At 51.9% G+C, this 16528-nt stretch overlaps 1 protein-coding gene across 1 annotated transcript; it reads left to right on the top strand.

The window, feature by feature from the left end:
• Window positions 1-284: 284 nt before the first annotated feature.
• Window positions 285-13215, top strand: Gucy2d (guanylate cyclase 2D, retinal). The gene is made up of 19 exons (XM_048366050.1): window positions 285-1020; window positions 1108-1412; window positions 3583-3934; window positions 4270-4354; window positions 4943-5045; window positions 5408-5509; window positions 6699-6779; window positions 8321-8524; window positions 8630-8786; window positions 9092-9241; window positions 9863-10011; window positions 10528-10691; window positions 10812-11004; window positions 11266-11440; window positions 11643-11741; window positions 11851-11945; window positions 12081-12166; window positions 12294-12388; window positions 13114-13215. Exons 1-18 carry the CDS (start codon window positions 285-287, stop codon window positions 12385-12387), a joined length of 3330 nt encoding a protein of 1109 aa, XP_048222007.1. The 3' UTR covers window position 12388; window positions 13114-13215.
• Window positions 13216-16528: the final 3313 nt, after the last annotated feature.

Below are 16528 nucleotides of genomic sequence, written 5' to 3'. Positions count from 1 at the left end.
GGACTCCGGTGCGGTCTACGCGTGAGGTCGAGGAGTCCTCCTCCTGTCAGCGGTGACAGTGAGGAGGAGAAAACAAGCTGGGAACTAGGAGCAGGCGAGGGCCAGGGGCGCCCAGCCCTGGCGCTGGGCCCCATCTGATGGTCCGATTCGGCCCATGGGGGTGCTGTGGACGTGGAAATAATCCCCTGGGTGAACTGGGCGAACTGGGATTTGAGAAGTGGGCTTGCAGGTGTATGTGGGGGATGGGGAGCCCTAGGGGAGGTCTGTGTTCACAGGAGCCGGCAATGACCGTGCGCGCTGGCCTGGAGGGTGGCCTTCCCGACCCCTCGCTCGGTGCCTTGGCCCGGAACACCGAGTCTCCCCGTGGCCTCCCGCGCGTCCAGCCCCGGAAAGAAACGCAGCTGCTCAGGCTCCTGTTCTTCCTGCTTCTCTCGCCCCACTCGGCCCTCTCCTCGGTGTTCAAAGTCGGGGTGCTGGGTCCTTGGGCTTGCGACCCCATCTTCTCCCGGGCCCGCCCCGCCCTGGCCGCCCGTCTTGCTGCCGAGCGCCTGAGCCATGCGCTGGCCCCGGAAGGCGGCCCGCGCTTCGCCGTGGCGCTGCTCTCCGAGCCCTGCCGGACGCCGGGGGCGCTGGGCGCCGTGCCCCCCGCGCTGGCCCGCGTCTCCGGCCTGGTGGGACCCGTGAACCCCGCAGCCTGCCGCCCAGCAGAGCTACTGGCCCAAGAGGCTGGGGTCGCGCTGGTGCCCTGGGGGTGCCCGGGGACGCGGGCGGTGGGCACCACGGCCCCCGCCGTCATCCCTGCGGCTGAGGCCATCTACGTCCTCCTTCGGGCGTTCCGCTGGGCGCGCGTAGCCCTGATCACCGCGCCCCAGGACCTGTGGGTGGAAGCGGGGCGCGCTCTGTCCGAGGCGCTCAGGGCCCGCGGCCTGCCAGTCACCCAGGTGACGTCTATGGAATCCTCGGATCTGTCTGGAGCACGCGAGGCCCTGAGGAGGGTCCAGGAAGGGCCTCAGGTCAGAGGTAGGCTCCCCTGCAGAGTGGCCGCTGAGAGCTGGGCACGTCCTGAGGCCGACCCAGCAGCGCAGAGAACCCTGTCTCTGTCCGCAGTGGTGATCATGGCAATGCACTCGGTGCTGCTGGGCGGCGAGGAGCAGCGCTACCTGCTGGAGGCCGCAGAGGAGCTAGGCCTGGCTGATGGCTCCTTGGTCTTCCTGCCCTTCGACACCCTCCATTATGCCTTGTCCCCAGGCCGGGAGGCCTTGGCCGCACTCGCCAACAGCTCCCGGCTCCGCAGGGCCCACGACGCGGTGCTCACCCTCACGCGCCACTGTCCTCCGGGAGGCAGCGTGCTGGACAGCCTGCGCAGGGCGCAAGAGCAGCACGAGTTGCCTTCGGACCTGGATCTGCAGCAGGTAGACAGCCCGAGGGGCAGCGAAGAGGGAGGAGAGCCAGGAAAGCTGACAGCAGATAGCCAAAGGAAGGGGAGAAGGGCGGAGCCAGTGAGGAGGAGGGCGGGACCATGAAGAGAGAACCGTAGCTCTTTCTGGAGTTTCCTCTGGTCTTGCTTGGGGACATCTTAGTGTATTGCACTTGCCTCAGAAGTAGGCAAAGAGAGCTCTGGAAGCAAGATCCAGGAAGTAAATTCTAAATGCAACATCATTTTCAGTCTGTTTCAAAGTAGACCTATTCCCAGATCCACAATAAACAGCTGATCTCAAGAGAGCGGGGAAAGAGGGGGGAACTCAGATCAACCCTCCATGCATAAGTCAGGGCTATGTCTTATGGGGCCTCAAGGCTTCCTATGGTATACAATTTAGACAATTGAAGATCAAGGGCTTTATCAGCTTCTAAGTGCCAGAAGGTCCCTAGGTGACACAAGAGGCTCCTATAACCAAATCTAAAGATAATTTCCAATGTCTATCTAGTACCCAGGATTCCCTAAGTTTCCAGAAACTCAGTTCAGACAATCTAGGAGTTTGAAACAATTAAGGTAGAGAAAAATTTAGATACATAAGCAGAAAATTACCCAACACAAAGGCCATTATTCTAAAAGAGATTATAGATTTTGATCTATAGGGACTGAAATGTTCTCCATCAATATCCTAGCCTGCCCCAAGAGGATTTAGGGTAACAAATGGGGGAAGAGGGAGAGGGAGAGGGAGAGAGAGAGACAGAGAGAGACAGACAGACACAGAGAGAGACAGAGAACGATACAGAGAGAGAGACAGGGAGAGACAGAGAGACAGAGACAGAGAGACAGAGAGACAGAGGCAGAGAGAATGAGAATTGTAAGAATAAGAAGGGCTAGCCAGTGGAGAAAGAAGGGAAGAAAAGTGGAAAGAAACCCTCTTTAGTTGTCAGTAAAGACAAACAGCAAAGTAAGTTGTTGCTAGTACTACTAGTTGCCCAAGTCAGACCCGAGAGAGTCACCTGATTCCTTCTTCTTTGTCGTTCCACATCTAGACACCAAGCCATATTACTTTTACTTCTGAAAGCTCATTGGAATCCATTCACTTTCTCCATCCTCAGTGGCTCTGGTTCAGGCCATAGCATCGTTAACCCATCCCAGAGCATAATCTCCCAAACAGTTCAATTTTTGGGCTTCAATTCTTGGGCCTTTCCCCATCCAATAACTAGATCGAGCTCTGGACACATTCCACCATATCACACCCCAGTTGAAGTCTCCCAGTGGCTTCTGCATAGTTTCTTTCAGCTGGGATTAGAGACCCCCAGTGCCCCATATGGATGGAAGTCTCCTCACATTATTTATCAGGACTTGAGCTTCTCTTCTCTTTTATGAACTTAAGCCAAACTGAGCTACTTTAAGTTCCCTAAATGTGTCTGTCCTCTTTTGTCTCTCAACTGCTGAGGAGTGTTACTTTCTCTCTCTTGCCCAACCTCCTGTACGGTTCTGATTCATCCTCTAAGGGATAGTTACTTACTTCTGGGATCTCCTCCCCGCCTGAATCATTCTGATTCATCCCCCAAGGGATGGTTACTTCTGGGACTCTCCTTCCCCTCCTCCCCCCTCCTTCTTTTCTTCCCCTCAATTCTGTCCCTGAAGTCCCATCACGTTTCCCTATCATTATTTATTGCACTCCTTTAACTTTCTCAACTGTCCCCAACTAAATGAGAAGTTTTGAGCCAGGTTCTCTTTCAATACGTCTCTTATGTCACACATTGCCTGACATGCTAAGAGATGGGAACTGGGAATAGTATAAATCCAATGAGACCCAGAGGTACCATTTTGGTAAAAAGGAAAAAAAAACGGTGGAGGGGACAGAAAACAGAAGCTAACAAAAGGATCGGCTAGAACCAACAATCTTGAGAAGAACTCAGGTCTGGAAAAGAGCAGCTGTGGGCGGGAAGGGCTGAGTGGCTTAGCCAATAGGAGGAGAGGAGCCAATGGGGAGAAAGGAAGTGATAGCCAATGAGGAGGGGTGCGGGCAGGGCAGTCACTGACTAGGAAGGGGCTCACCGCCCTTAAGCACAAAGCTTGAAGGGTACAATGAAATAATTGTGAGGTGCCATGAATCCCAGCCTTTTATGGATTGTGACTCTGGCTTTCTCTTCCTTCTCCAGGTCTCCCCGCTGTTTGGCACCATCTATGATGCTGTCTTTCTGTTGACCTGGGGCATGGCGGGAGCGCTGGCTGCCGCCGGGGGAGGCTGGGTGTCCGGAGCAGCCGTGGCCCGCCACATCAGGGATGCTCAAGTCCCTGGCTTCTGCGGGGCTCTGGGAGGAGCCGCGGAACCTTCCTTCGTCCTGCTTGACACGGACGCTGCAGGAGACCGGCTGTTTGCCACATACATGCTGGACCCATCTCGGGGGTCTCTTCACTCCGTGGGGACCCCAGTGCATTTCCCGCACGGTGGGCCGGGGCCGGGGCCGGACCCCTCCTGCTGGTTCGATCCAGATGTTATCTGCAATGGAGGTGAGGGAAAGGACTCCAATTCCCACCGCGGCAGCACAGATCAGTCACAGAGTTGTGAAAAAGAAGGAACTCTCATCCTGTAGTGCTCCCAGGCCCTTCCAGACTGCTCTCCATCACCTGGCTTGCTCAGGACCCCTCTCTTGAGCAGTCCCAAATGTTTTCAGCATTTTGAGTCCCTCTTTTAGGAATCTGTGACCACCCCCCAAAACCCCTCTTCCCAGCACCTACCCCCATTTCCTGGAGTCTCCTGGGATTGGTCTGGCTGCAGGCCTTCCTGGAAAGGGGGTCTTCCCCTGCCAAGGCACTGAGGGTCTCTCCTGTCATTGTCTCTTCAGGGTTGGAGCCAGGCCTAGTCTTTCTTGGTTTCCTCCTGGTGGTAGGGATGGGGCTGACTGGGGCCTTCCTGGCCCATTATGTGAGGTGAGTAGGGGAGTGAGGTGACAGAGGCTCTCTACCTGTTAAAAATGAAACTGTGCAGCAAAGACAGCAGGCTTAATCCACTCAAAAGTAGAAGGGCAAGATACCTGTGGGTCACACCTATAACCCTAGCTACTCAGGAGGCTGAAATCTGACAATAAGGGTTCAAAGCCAGCCTGGGCAGGAAAGTCCCTGAGACTCTTATCTTGAATTAACTACCAAAAACCTGGGAGTGGATGTGTGGTTCAAGTGGTAAAAACCTAACCTTGAGAAAAAGAAAAGCTTAGGGAAAGTGCCCGGGCCTTGAGCTCAAGCCCTAGTACTAGCACAAAAAGAAGGAAGGAAGGAAGGAAGGAAGGAAGGAAGGAAGGAAGGAAGGAAGGAAGGAAGGAAGGAAGGAAGAGCTTTTCTTAGGGAAGGGAGTAAAGATTTTGGAGAGCTTGCAGAGTTCAGGGGATGTCTACTTTGGCTCTAGCTGCCCTCCCATACACTTCCTTGGCGCTAACAGCATCCCTCTCCCTTATATCTCTTGCTGGCCTCTTCTCACTGAACTTGGTCCTCTTTGTGGGGATGACTTCTTTTCCCCACCAGGCACCGGCTTCTTCATATCCAAATGGTCTCTGGCCCCAACAAGATCATCTTGACTCTGGATGACATCACCTTCCTCCAACCACTTGGAGGCAGCTCTCGAAAGGTCAGGAAAATGGGGCCAGGACTCACTTGTCTTCTCCCTACATATTTGGTCCCTGGCCTGAGCCAGCCCTCACTCCTGTCCCCAGATGGGAAGCCTAGTTTCTGCCTCCAGCTTTGGCTGTGGTCTGAGCTCTGGGGACCTCAATATGTGCAACATCCCTCCCCTGACCGACTACCAGGAGCAGTGTAAAAGTCCAAGACAACTGTAAAGTGGTGTGCACATGGGGAGTCATGTCATTATCACCTTTTGTAACTGAGATTCCTTCATCTCCCCACTTTAATCCATAAAACTCAGGCTGACCTCAATCCAGGACTTTGACCTCAGAATACTTGTGACCCCTTGCATTGACCTCTGCCCTCCAGGTGGCCCAGGGGAGTAGATCAAGTCTAGCTACTCACAGTGCGTCAGACATTCACAGTGTCCCCAACCAGCCCCCTGACAGCACCAACATTGGCATTTATGAGGTAAGCCTGCCCCAGAGCTAGGCTTTGTTCTACTCTAGGAGGGTCAGAGAAGAGGCATTCTCAGGCTCAGAGGAAGGAGGGTGCACACTCTTAAGGGAAACAAATGGTCATATAAAACCCTGCAAACTCCAGGTTGGGATAGAAACCCAGTCCAAGAAAGGCCCAGGGCTGGTGGCTCATAGCTACTCAAGAGGCTGAGATCTGAGGATCCTGGTTCAAACAGCCAAGGCAGGGAATGCCGTGGGACTCTTAGCTCAGTTAACCACCAGAAAATCTGAAGTGGCTCTGTGGCTCAAGTGGTAGAGCACTAGCCTTGAGCTGAAGAGCTCAGGGACAGCACCTAGTACCCAGGCCCAGAGTTCAAGCCCCACAACTGGCATGCATGCTTTTGGAGTCAGTACTAAACTTTAATAACTGTCTTATAGTCCACATTCCTTACCAATGAGTAGTTCTACCTACATGATTTACAAAGGAAAAAAATAAGAACAAGTGGCCTCTTGGTCATTCTGATGACAGCAGTAGATCACTAAGCCAAGCTCAGGTCCCCTGAATGTTTGTACAGGTGCCATGCCATGAACTGGCCCTGCCAACAGCTGAGGACAAAAAAGCCCACAACCAGAAAGGAAAACTATCTATTGGTTTATAATACCCAGACACCCAACACTATTCTCTTGTTGCTATGGACAGTGAGGAGGGCTTTGTAACAATTCACTTTTGCTGGTACCAGTGCCTCATGCCTATAATCCTAGCTACTCAGGAGGCTGAGATCTGAGGATCATGGTTTGAAGCTGACTAGGGCAGGCAAATTGAGAGACTCTGATCTCCATTTAACCTGCAAAATGCCAGAAGTGGAGCTGTGGCTCAAGTGGTAAGCATTAGCCTTGAGCACAAAAGCTAAGGAATAGTGCAAGGCCCTGAGTTCAAGCCCCCAGTAGTAGCCCCAAATGATACAAAAGAAAATCCACTCAGTGAGACTACTGGTGGCCATATCTCCTGCAGTGGGGACTGCCATTCAGACTGTATGCATCTGTCTCACTTCAACACTCCAAAGGCAGACATGGAGCTCCTCATTCGTGAGGCTCTCTGATGGAAGATGTATTCTAGGAGAGTGGAATGAGGAGATTCTAGAGTTCCTTGCATCATGGGACTTCAAACATCTGAGTTCTTAATTCTCTCCTCTCTGCTGCAGGGAGACTGGGTTTGGTTAAAGAAATTCCCAGGAGATCATCACAAAACTATCCGCCCAGCAACCAAAACAGCTTTCTCTAAGGTAAGAATCAGACCCATGATGAAGGATGGGATAGCCATCAATTCCCCCCTCATTACTTTCTCTTTGTAGTGGGGTACAGAAGTAGGTTTCAGTTAAGTGTTTCCTCCATTCTGGAGCAACTTATCTGTCATTCTCTCCCTTTGATGGTCTAATCACAATATATATGTGCACTAACTAATCACATAAGTTATATGTTCATTTGTGGGATGCCTCATTTTTTAATCTGCCTCTCTCGTGGACTTCAAGCTGAGTGAGGGCTCCCCTGTGCCCCTTCTCTGCATTTCCAGCTTATTAGAGAGACCTAGTAGATATTTGTTGGTTGTTGGGTGAATGACAGAAAAATTAAAATGAGTGGGGTTGTTCTCAAGGTAGTAGGGCACTAGCCTGAGCACAGGGGCAGCACCTAGGCCCCATGTTCCAGTCCCAGGACTGACACATGCAAAGAGAGGGGGGGGGGAGGGAGGGAAGGAGGAAAGGTAGGAGGGAGGGAATTAAACACGATTTCAACTTCTGTCATACTTTTTGTGCAGAATAATCCGAGCTGTATTGACCCAGGCTGAATAAAATAGAAAAGGTTGCAATGCAGCAATAAATGGGCTTATTCTAGTCCTTTCGACTTTGATGTCTCTCTTCCTCCTAAACACTAGGCAGCCTTTTTCCTGGCCTGCTTCTCAGAGTCCTCCATAGGAGTTCAAGGTCACTGCTTAGTATTGACTTCAGTGAACTGCCTATATGAGTCAGCAGACTAAACCATTTAATAGCTGGTGTTTTAAATAAAAAGAAGCCTTTTTCTGGTTTTGTGGATCCAAGAAAAGCTAGAAGCACTAATCAACCTCTAGCACCTTTATTTTCCAGCTTGGGAAGGCTCCCTATCCTGACTAGTGGGTGTGGCCTTATGATGACTTCCCTCACTGCTCATTCTGGTCTTCCCTAATTTGGGGAGGGTGGGAGTCTCTCAGAGGCATTTGACAATGATATAGATAAGCAAAGCACCCCAGCCAAGTCCACAGAATGTGCTCTGAAGATGGTCAGCTTCTTTCTGGTTCTCCCTGAAAAGATTGTTACAATGCCAGGCACTGGTGGCATTGTGTGAACCACAGTGCCTGGCATTGGAGCTACTTAGGAGGCTGAGTTCTGAGGATTTTGATTCAGAGCTAGCCCAGGCAAACAAATCTGAGTGTCTCTTATCTTTAATTAACTACAAAACAAAACAAAAATTGCCAGAAGTGGAAATGTGGCTCATGTGGTAGAGTGCCAGCCTTGAGCAAAAAAAAAGCCAAACAACCTAGGATCTGGTCATCATTTATGATTTGTCTATTCCTTATAACTTCAAGTTCAATACCTGATGGGTACCTGATCGGCTCTCGACTGTATTGTATTCCCCCCAATACAGAAGTCCCCTCACCAGCACACTACATACTCTATAAACCATTTCATTCATCTTCAATCCCATGTTCCCAGTGTACATGCTGGGGTATACTCAATAATGCCCTTCGCACACGTTGCCTGTCAAATGCCTGTCAGTTTTTTTTCCCCTTCAGCTCCAAGAGCTCCGGCATGAGAATGTGGCCCTCTACCTGGGGCTTTTCCTGGCGGGGACAGAAGGCCCGGCAGCTCCCGGGGAAGGCATCCTGGCCGTAGTCTCAGAGCACTGTGCGCGCGGCTCCCTGCACGATCTCCTTGCCCAGAGAGACATAAAGCTGGACTGGATGTTCAAGTCTTCCCTCCTCTTGGACCTCATCAAGGTGAGTTGCAGGGGTTGGGTGGGAGGGTGTTAAGGAAAAGGAGGAGAAGTGAGGAGGGCCAGGGGAACCACGCTGGGATTGAGGCTCCCTCTCACCCCGTCCAAGGGAATGAGATATCTGCACCATCGCGGCGTGGCGCACGGACGGCTTAAATCGCGGAACTGCGTGGTGGACGGGAGGTTTGTGCTCAAGGTCACGGATCACGGCCACGGGAGACTGCTGGAGGCGCAGAGGGTGCTGCCCGAGGCTCCCAACGCGGAGGGTAGGCGTTCCGCTGGCCCCTGGGGGAGGCCGCGGGGCGGGGAAACACCGCGGTTTCAGGGCTGCTCTGATTGGCGGGTTTAGGCTGAGGGGGCGGAGTCACCCGTGGGCACTGCCTCGCTCGCGGGGCGTGGCCCGTTCGGGAGGGCGGGGCTTCCTCTGAGATGGCTTTACATTCCAGGTAGTCTTTCCCGGGATTACACTTGGGCTGAGGGGCCTAAGCCTGTGCTTTCTGGGCGCGGACGAGTCTGTCCAGCGTCCCCACATTGCTCCGTGAGCTCACGCTCCTTTCCCCGTGGTCCCCAGATCAGCTCTGGACAGCCCCGGAGCTGCTCAGGGACCCAGCCCTGGAGCGCAGGGGCACTCTGGCCGGTGACATCTTCAGTCTGGGCATTATCATGCAGGAGGTAGTGTGCCGCAGCACCCCCTACGCCATGCTGGAGTTGACACCCGACGGTAAGGGGAGTTCTGGCCGGGTGGTTGGCGCTTTCACGTCGTGAAGTTAGAGCAAAGCCAAGTCAGACTGGCTTTTCCCCCTGATTCTTTTCATCAAATACCAGTGATGAAAATGAGGTGAGAGGTCCCTTAAAATGGAGGTCTCCGCATCAAGGCAGTGGGAAGCCAAGCGTGAAGGAATAGGTAGACGGAGGCAGATCAGACGATCTTTTCTTTTCAAGAGCCTCTCCTGATCCTAGATTCAACTTGCTGCTTCATTGGACTGAGTAGGAGAACTCCCAGCTTCTCCGAGATCCCAAGGAGATAACAGTGGGGAGCGGGAGGGGGTAGGGGAGCAATCTCATCACATTCAAATCTATATCAAGTAGTTGAGAAAGCTACTTGACCGCCCTAACCCTCCCTTATTGTGTATAAATGTTTATTAATGTCACCTCTTACTGAGAAGACCCAGGTTGAGGGTCCTCTTATTGCTCCTAGAGACCCCCTTTCCACATGGCACTGAACTTCAGGAATAAAAGGGCTCTCTGTCAGTGCCTCTTCCTGGGCTTCAACAACTAGGACAGACTTAGGAGGAGCTTCTCTTCTGGGGCACCGGCTCTCACAGTCCCCTTGTGCTTCTAGAAGTGGTTCAGATGGTCCGGAGGCCCCCTCCGCTGTGCCGGCCCGCAGTATCCATGGACCAGGCGCCCATAGAGTGCATCCAGCTGATGACACAGTGCTGGGCAGAGCAGCCAGAACTCCGGCCCTCCATAGACCGCACCTTTGACCTGGTAAGAGATTGGGATTGGGCAAAGACTGTGCTAGCCACTGGGATCCTAGATTCTTTTTGGCACCCTGGGAAGGTCACAGGCAGGCAGGATCCATGGCCTTCTAGGCTACCCCCTAAGGGACAGCCTGAGGACCAGGAATTTGGGGGAGCAGACTTTGCAAAGGAGTGAGCTAGAATCGGGGCTGTAGAGAACTTTGGGTTGACAAGCAGTGCTTAGGGTGGAGAAATACTTAATTCAAATAACACTGAATAAGAACCAAGTATGTGTTTGGTCTACTATGATAGAAAGACCCTTGGCCTGGAAGTTCAAAGATTGAACTGGCTCTAGTGCCCTGTCAATTCCTAGCTGAAAACAATGACTCCTGGGAGCTCTCATTTCCCATGTGCCTCCCAATAATACCTGAAAACGCTTAGCCAGAACTTCCAGGTATTTGATAAGAAGATGAATGGGGAAGGAGTGCTCAAGAATATAGCCCCAGAAGAGGGCATAGCAGCTTTACCAACTTCCTCCTCCTAGTTCAAGAGCATCAACAAGGGCCGGAAGACAAACATCATTGACTCAATGCTGAGGATGCTGGAGCAGTACTCTAGTAACTTGGAGGATCTGATCCAGGAGCGCACAGAAGAGCTAGAGCTGGAAAAGCAGAAGACAGATCGGCTGCTTACACAGATGCTGCCTCCGTACGTGCTATCATGGAGAAGGGTGAGGGGAGAGGGCAGCTGGAGTCCTGCCAGACTGGGAACAGCCTTCAAGTGACACCCCCCCCCCCCACACACACACACTATCTTGCTCATGTCCAGATCTGTGGCTGAGGCCCTGAAGACCGGTTCGTCTGTGGAGCCTGAGTACTTTGAGGAAGTGACCCTGTACTTCAGTGACATCGTGGGCTTCACAACCATCTCGGCCATGAGTGAGCCCATTGAAGTGGTAGACTTGCTCAACGACCTCTACACACTCTTCGATGCCATCATTGGTTCCCACGATGTTTACAAGGTGGCTTATGGCAGGAACAAGACTACCTGACCTTTCAGTTCAGCTGCACCAGTCCCCAGGCCACTAGCCCCAGGCCACGAGCCTAAGTCCTCTTCCTCAGCCTTCCTTACCTCTATCTTTGCCCACTCCCAAACTCTGGTTCCCCACGATGTCAGCAACAATCCCAGTTTAGCTCTCCTTACTACAACAATCCCAATTCAGGCCTCTCTAGGTGTATTGGGAGGGGGAAAGTGCTCAGGGCTGAATTGACAAAATCTCCAGGTGGAGACAATTGGGGATGCCTACATGGTAGCCTCAGGGCTGCCCCAGAGGAACGGGCAGCGGCACGCTGCAGAGATTGCCAACATGTCCCTGGACATCCTCAGCGCAGTGGGCTCTTTCCAAATGCGCCATATGCCGGAGGTACCCGTGCGCATCCGCATTGGCCTGCACTCAGGTAACCCACAGTACCTCGCCCTCCCTGTCTTCCTTTGTGCGGGCCTCATTCCAGATTCCTGTATAGGAGTCCTGGGAACAAGTTAGGGGCTTCTCTTGGTGAAGATGCGCTTGAGAGTGTTGATTGGGGCTGCTAGTGGAGAGTATGGGGTGCTAAGGGCCCAGATGGAGTACCATCCCTCCAACCCCGCCCATCTCCGCAGGTCCGTGCGTGGCGGGCGTGGTGGGCCTCACAATGCCACGCTACTGCCTGTTTGGGGACACAGTCAACACTGCGTCACGGATGGAGTCCACTGGGCTGCGTGAGTGTGACAGGGGTGGGAGGAGTTTGGGGGTGTGGAAGTATGGGGGGGGAACAGGTGGGCGGGTACTGATGGAGATGGGGGCTCAGGGCGTCTTGCCCCGCCTCAGCTTACCGCATCCACGTGAACATGAGCACCGTGAAGATTCTCCGTGCTCTGGATCAGGGCTTCCGGATGGAGCTGCGAGGCCGCACGGAGTTGAAGGTGAGATCGGGCCCTCCCTCCTGCTCCCCGCCCCCATCTCATCTCCGCCTGGGGGCATCCTTCACGTCCTGGGCCATCGAGGGCCTCCACGCTCTCCCAGCCCGCCTAAGTCCCCCTTCTCTTGGATCTCTTCAGGGCAAGGGCGCTGAGGACACGTACTGGCTGGTGGGCAAGCTAGGATTCACAAAGCCCATCCCCAAACCGCCAGATCTGCAACCTGGGTAGGTGCAGCACAAAACACCAGGCAGGCCCCTTCGCCCAGATAACTGGGCCCGCCCTTCCCACGTCCCCGCCCCCACAGCCCCACAGCCCCCTTCCCTGAGGCCACCGCCCTCCCTCCTCCCGCAGGGCCAGCAACCACGGCATCAGCCTGCAGGAGATTCCCCCAGAGCGGCGACTGAAACTGGAGAAGGCCAGGCCGGGCCAGTTCTCTGCGAAATGAGGTTGGTCCAGAGCTGGTGCTCTCTCTCGGCTCAGACTTCCTTGCACCCCGCGATACACCGTGAGGGAAATGTTTCTTAGGCGGCCTGTGCCTCCTTCACAGCCGGGGGGCCTAGTGCTGTGGGCAGAATGCCCCGGCCAAGCCAAGTGTATTTGATTTCTCTCCTAGTAAGCCCAGGCTGGGTCCTAATCTAGGGATTTCTCCTGAGAGGGAAGCATGGTTCCACAGGACCAGAGTGGTCCAGGAATCTGGACTCCTGTTCTGACCTCAGTACATAAACCGGGCTATGCACTGAGCAAGAGCTGGAAGCCTGGGCAGCAACCTCTGCCAGAGGACAGCGTGAAAGTTGTCCCTGGATTTCTGTCGATCTAAAATCCTGTCCAGGAGCCTGGGGCTGGTGGCTCTCGCCTGTAATCCTAGCTATTTAGGAAGCTGGGGTGTGAGGATTACAGTTGGAAGCCAGCCTAGACAAAATGGTACCTGGAATTCTTAACTCCCGTGAATTAGCAAAGAGCCAGAGGTAGAGGAGCTGTTCCAGTGGTCCAGCATCAGCCTTGAGCAAAAAAGCCAAGTGAGAGTTCAATCCCAGTATTGAAACAAAAGAAGACAAAGAAAAAAGAAATTTTGCCCATTACCCCTCCTGCAAGAATGTCTGACTCTCCTCTTCCTATGTGAACCCCTGACCCTTTCCTTCACTTTCTCCTAAAACACTTGTCTTTCCCCCAGGATTAATTTGGAAGGTCCTTTCTGGAAAGCTTCTGTTATAGGTGACCGAACGTCTGGCTAATTCCACTGGTTTTGTCCAAGGATTCTGAGCCAAGACCCAGCTGCAAACCAGTTTCGTGATCTTGAGAAAGCCTCATGTGCTCTCCAGGCTTGGATTCCCCTTGATGGTAGAATGAGGAGTGAGGAGATCATGCTAAGTGGTCTCCATCACCCTGTGGTCCTGATGGCTGGCCTTGGAACACAGCTCCCAGTCCCCAAGCCTGTCAGGGGATATGGGAGTGGGGGATTTTCCCCTTTCCAGGGCCTCTGGAGTGCCAGTGAGGAGAATCCAAGTCCAGAGGAGATGGAGGCCCATGCTCCACCAGGGCGGGGTTGTCAGGTGGCTGCTGTTCAGCTTTAAGTCTCTTTCTCATTTCCACTCCCCCTCCCCATCAAAAACTGGCTTCTCCAGTGGGCAAAACCAAGTCACTTGGCCAAGTGCAGAGAAAAGCTTGCTTTGAGACACTGGGAAAAGGAAATCAAACAGCACCAAACCTTTCCTAACCAGAACAGCCAAGGAATAGGTTATTCTCTGTTTAACTGGGTGCTACAGCACATGCAGTTGGATAGAAAATCCTCTCTGCTTCAATCTTTGTGATATATGTCAATGTCCTGTCCTGGGAAGACTCCAGTGGAAGTTTCCTTTGTGGAACTCTGAGGTTCCAGAGCCTGGGCCTTGGCGTGTTTGAATTTTGGTGACCTTTGCTATTGCCACAGAACCTAGAAGTTAGCAGGCTGCAAACACCCAGTAGGTAGTAAGGGTGCAGTCCCTGGTGGTGTGTAAGTGGACTTGGAGACGTTGCCAACAGAAGATATGAGAACCATAGGAAATTCAAGGTGGGAAGATGAGCTAAGTCTCCACTACAAGAAGTATGGCTAGTGGACTAGCAGTGGCAGCATCACTTGGGGGTAGCTACTGAGTCAGAATATGCATTTTTAACAAGCCCACTCCAAATGTTATAGACCCACCAAAGTTTCTGACTCATAAGACTATTGTATTCTTTCAATTGCAGAATCCTTAAGAGTTTATAAAACATAGGCTAAAACCTGGGCATGGTGGTACATTCCTATAATCCCAGCTACTCAGGAGGCAGAGATAGAAGCATCATCATTTGAAGCCAACCAGGGCAAAAATATGAGACCATATCTAAAACACAAAGCAGAGAAAAAGAGGTTAGGTGTGTGGCTTAAGTGGTAGAGCATTTGAGGCTCTGAGTTCATACCCCAGTACCACCACCAAAAAAGGAAAAAAAAAGTGAGGCTAGAAACAGCCATTAGATTTGTTTTGTTTGATGTCTGGAGTGTTTTTATTTTGTGCTAACATTTTAAAATAAATGCTAAGTCTGTACCTTTAGAAAATGTATAAACTCATCCCTCAGTATCCACAGGGGACATGCTTGAAGACTCCCACGGATACTCAAATCCTTGGCTGCCCAATTCTCTTATATAAAATAGCATAGTATTTGTATAGAACCCATGCACTTCCTCTTACTTTCTTGAAGTCATCTCTAGATTATTTAGAATACTTAATACCATGTAAATGCTGTATAAATACTTGCTATACTGTATTATTTAGGAAATGATGACAAGAAGAAAAAAGTCTGCATGTATTCTGTACAGATGCAACCTTCATAGGCCTAACTGCATAGTGCACACATGATCCTAGAAGGCAGCATCCAAGGATAGGAAGGGGAAAGGCTGCTGAATACAGCAGCATCACAGGAGCTTGCATCTCCCCTTAGCAACAGTCTGTTAGAGCAGAACAATCACTTCATATTTTGTGACAGTACTGGGGCTTGAACTCAGGGCAATGGGCACTGTCCCTTAGCTGTTTGGCTCAAGGTTGGTACTCTACCATTTGAGCCACAGCTCCACTTCCAGCCTTTTGTTGGTTAACTGGGAATAAAAGTCTCATGAACTTTTGTGCCCAGGCTGACTTTGAATCTGAGTCCTCAGATCTCAACCTCCTGATTATAGCTATGAGCCACTGCTGCCCTGCTCCAGCCATCACTTTAATCTAGGTCTTCACACTTCCACTCTCCCCATTCCCACAGATTCTAAGACACCAAGACTTCCTGAAAATCCCTATGGCGGCTGCCTGTAGACATTAAGAGCCACAGATATTAAAATAGTATAGGCACGCCTACAAGTTACTTTGCTTTTTGTTTCTGTTTTTTTTGTTCTGATTGATTAGTTGGCTTCCTTTGCTTCCTAATCATAAACAATTTATAAGAAATAGCAAATGCAGTCCTATGAGTTCTGGTTACCTAAGGTGGTGCTGCTGTAGTGAGTAATTTAGTACAGTTTAATTTTTTTTAACTGCATTTGAAGATGAATTCACGATGAGAACAAAGTGAGAAAAATCTAATGTGCACACACAATTAAAATTATTTACATTGTTAAATAGCTCCTGTAAGATTTTTCTCTGTACTTAGGCCCCAGGATTGAAAGGCAGATTTCAGGTTGCTGGCCTTGGATCCTGGATGTAGCGCGAACCCTCTTCTTCCCCTCCTCCCTGCTTCCCTTCCCACTCCTTCTCTCCTGCTTCTCCTCTACACCAGAGGGCTGGTTATTGGTGTGTGGTTCAGGGAGCCTCAGGGAAGAGTCCTGCAGGGTTCGATGCTAGAGGGACTATCTTGGGCAGGCTAGGGCAGGGCACCCCAGAAGAAAAGAACAAGCAGAGGCCCAAATCACCTTGCAATAGACTCACCAGGGGCAGGGATCAGCAAGTCCCTCACATGTTTAAATATGCCTCATTTTCAGACCAGCTGCTGAGATCTGAAATAATTATATGAGCTGGGGGTGAAGGGCGAGCCCCCCCACCCCAGAACTTACAAAGCTAGTTGGAGAAGAGAAGGAATGATTGATCCTCACTGTTCTTTCTATCCTTTCTCTGTACCTGACCCCTCTTTGCCCCTGCTGCTGTCCCCAGAACCTCCATTTTGCCCACCAACTCCTTCCTGCCCTTCTTTGCAGTTTTCCCCATTTCTGGGGAATCATTTTGGGGCCCAGGTCATCACTTATCACTCTTAAAGCCCCAACTCCTCCCCATCTCCCTAGACTATCATTCCCTACACCCTGGCAACTCCCAGCCCATGACAGCACCTGGTATGGTTCCTGGCACTCCCTACCTTCAAATGTGTTTACACTACTGGGCCAGATGGCCTGTGCCAAGAGCCCACACTTGGGGCTGCCCTCATTTGGGGGACAGCTCTGTAGCTGGGCCAGCCATGGCCAGCCATGGCCAAAGTGGGGACCTTTTCATAGCTGCTGCTTTGATGTCCTGGGGCCCACCTGGTACCTTTTCCTTGTGCTGCTTCTCCTTCCCATCTGTAGTAGTCCCTAGCTTCCCCCTTTTTGTGGATGTGGGGACACT

This window comes from Perognathus longimembris, chromosome 17, assembly GCF_023159225.1.
Source record: "Perognathus longimembris pacificus isolate PPM17 chromosome 17, ASM2315922v1, whole genome shotgun sequence".
NCBI lineage: Eukaryota > Metazoa > Chordata > Mammalia > Rodentia > Heteromyidae > Perognathus > Perognathus longimembris.
The sequence above is the reverse complement of the archived record's forward strand: the minus strand, read 5'-3'. Positions and strand labels throughout refer to the sequence as shown.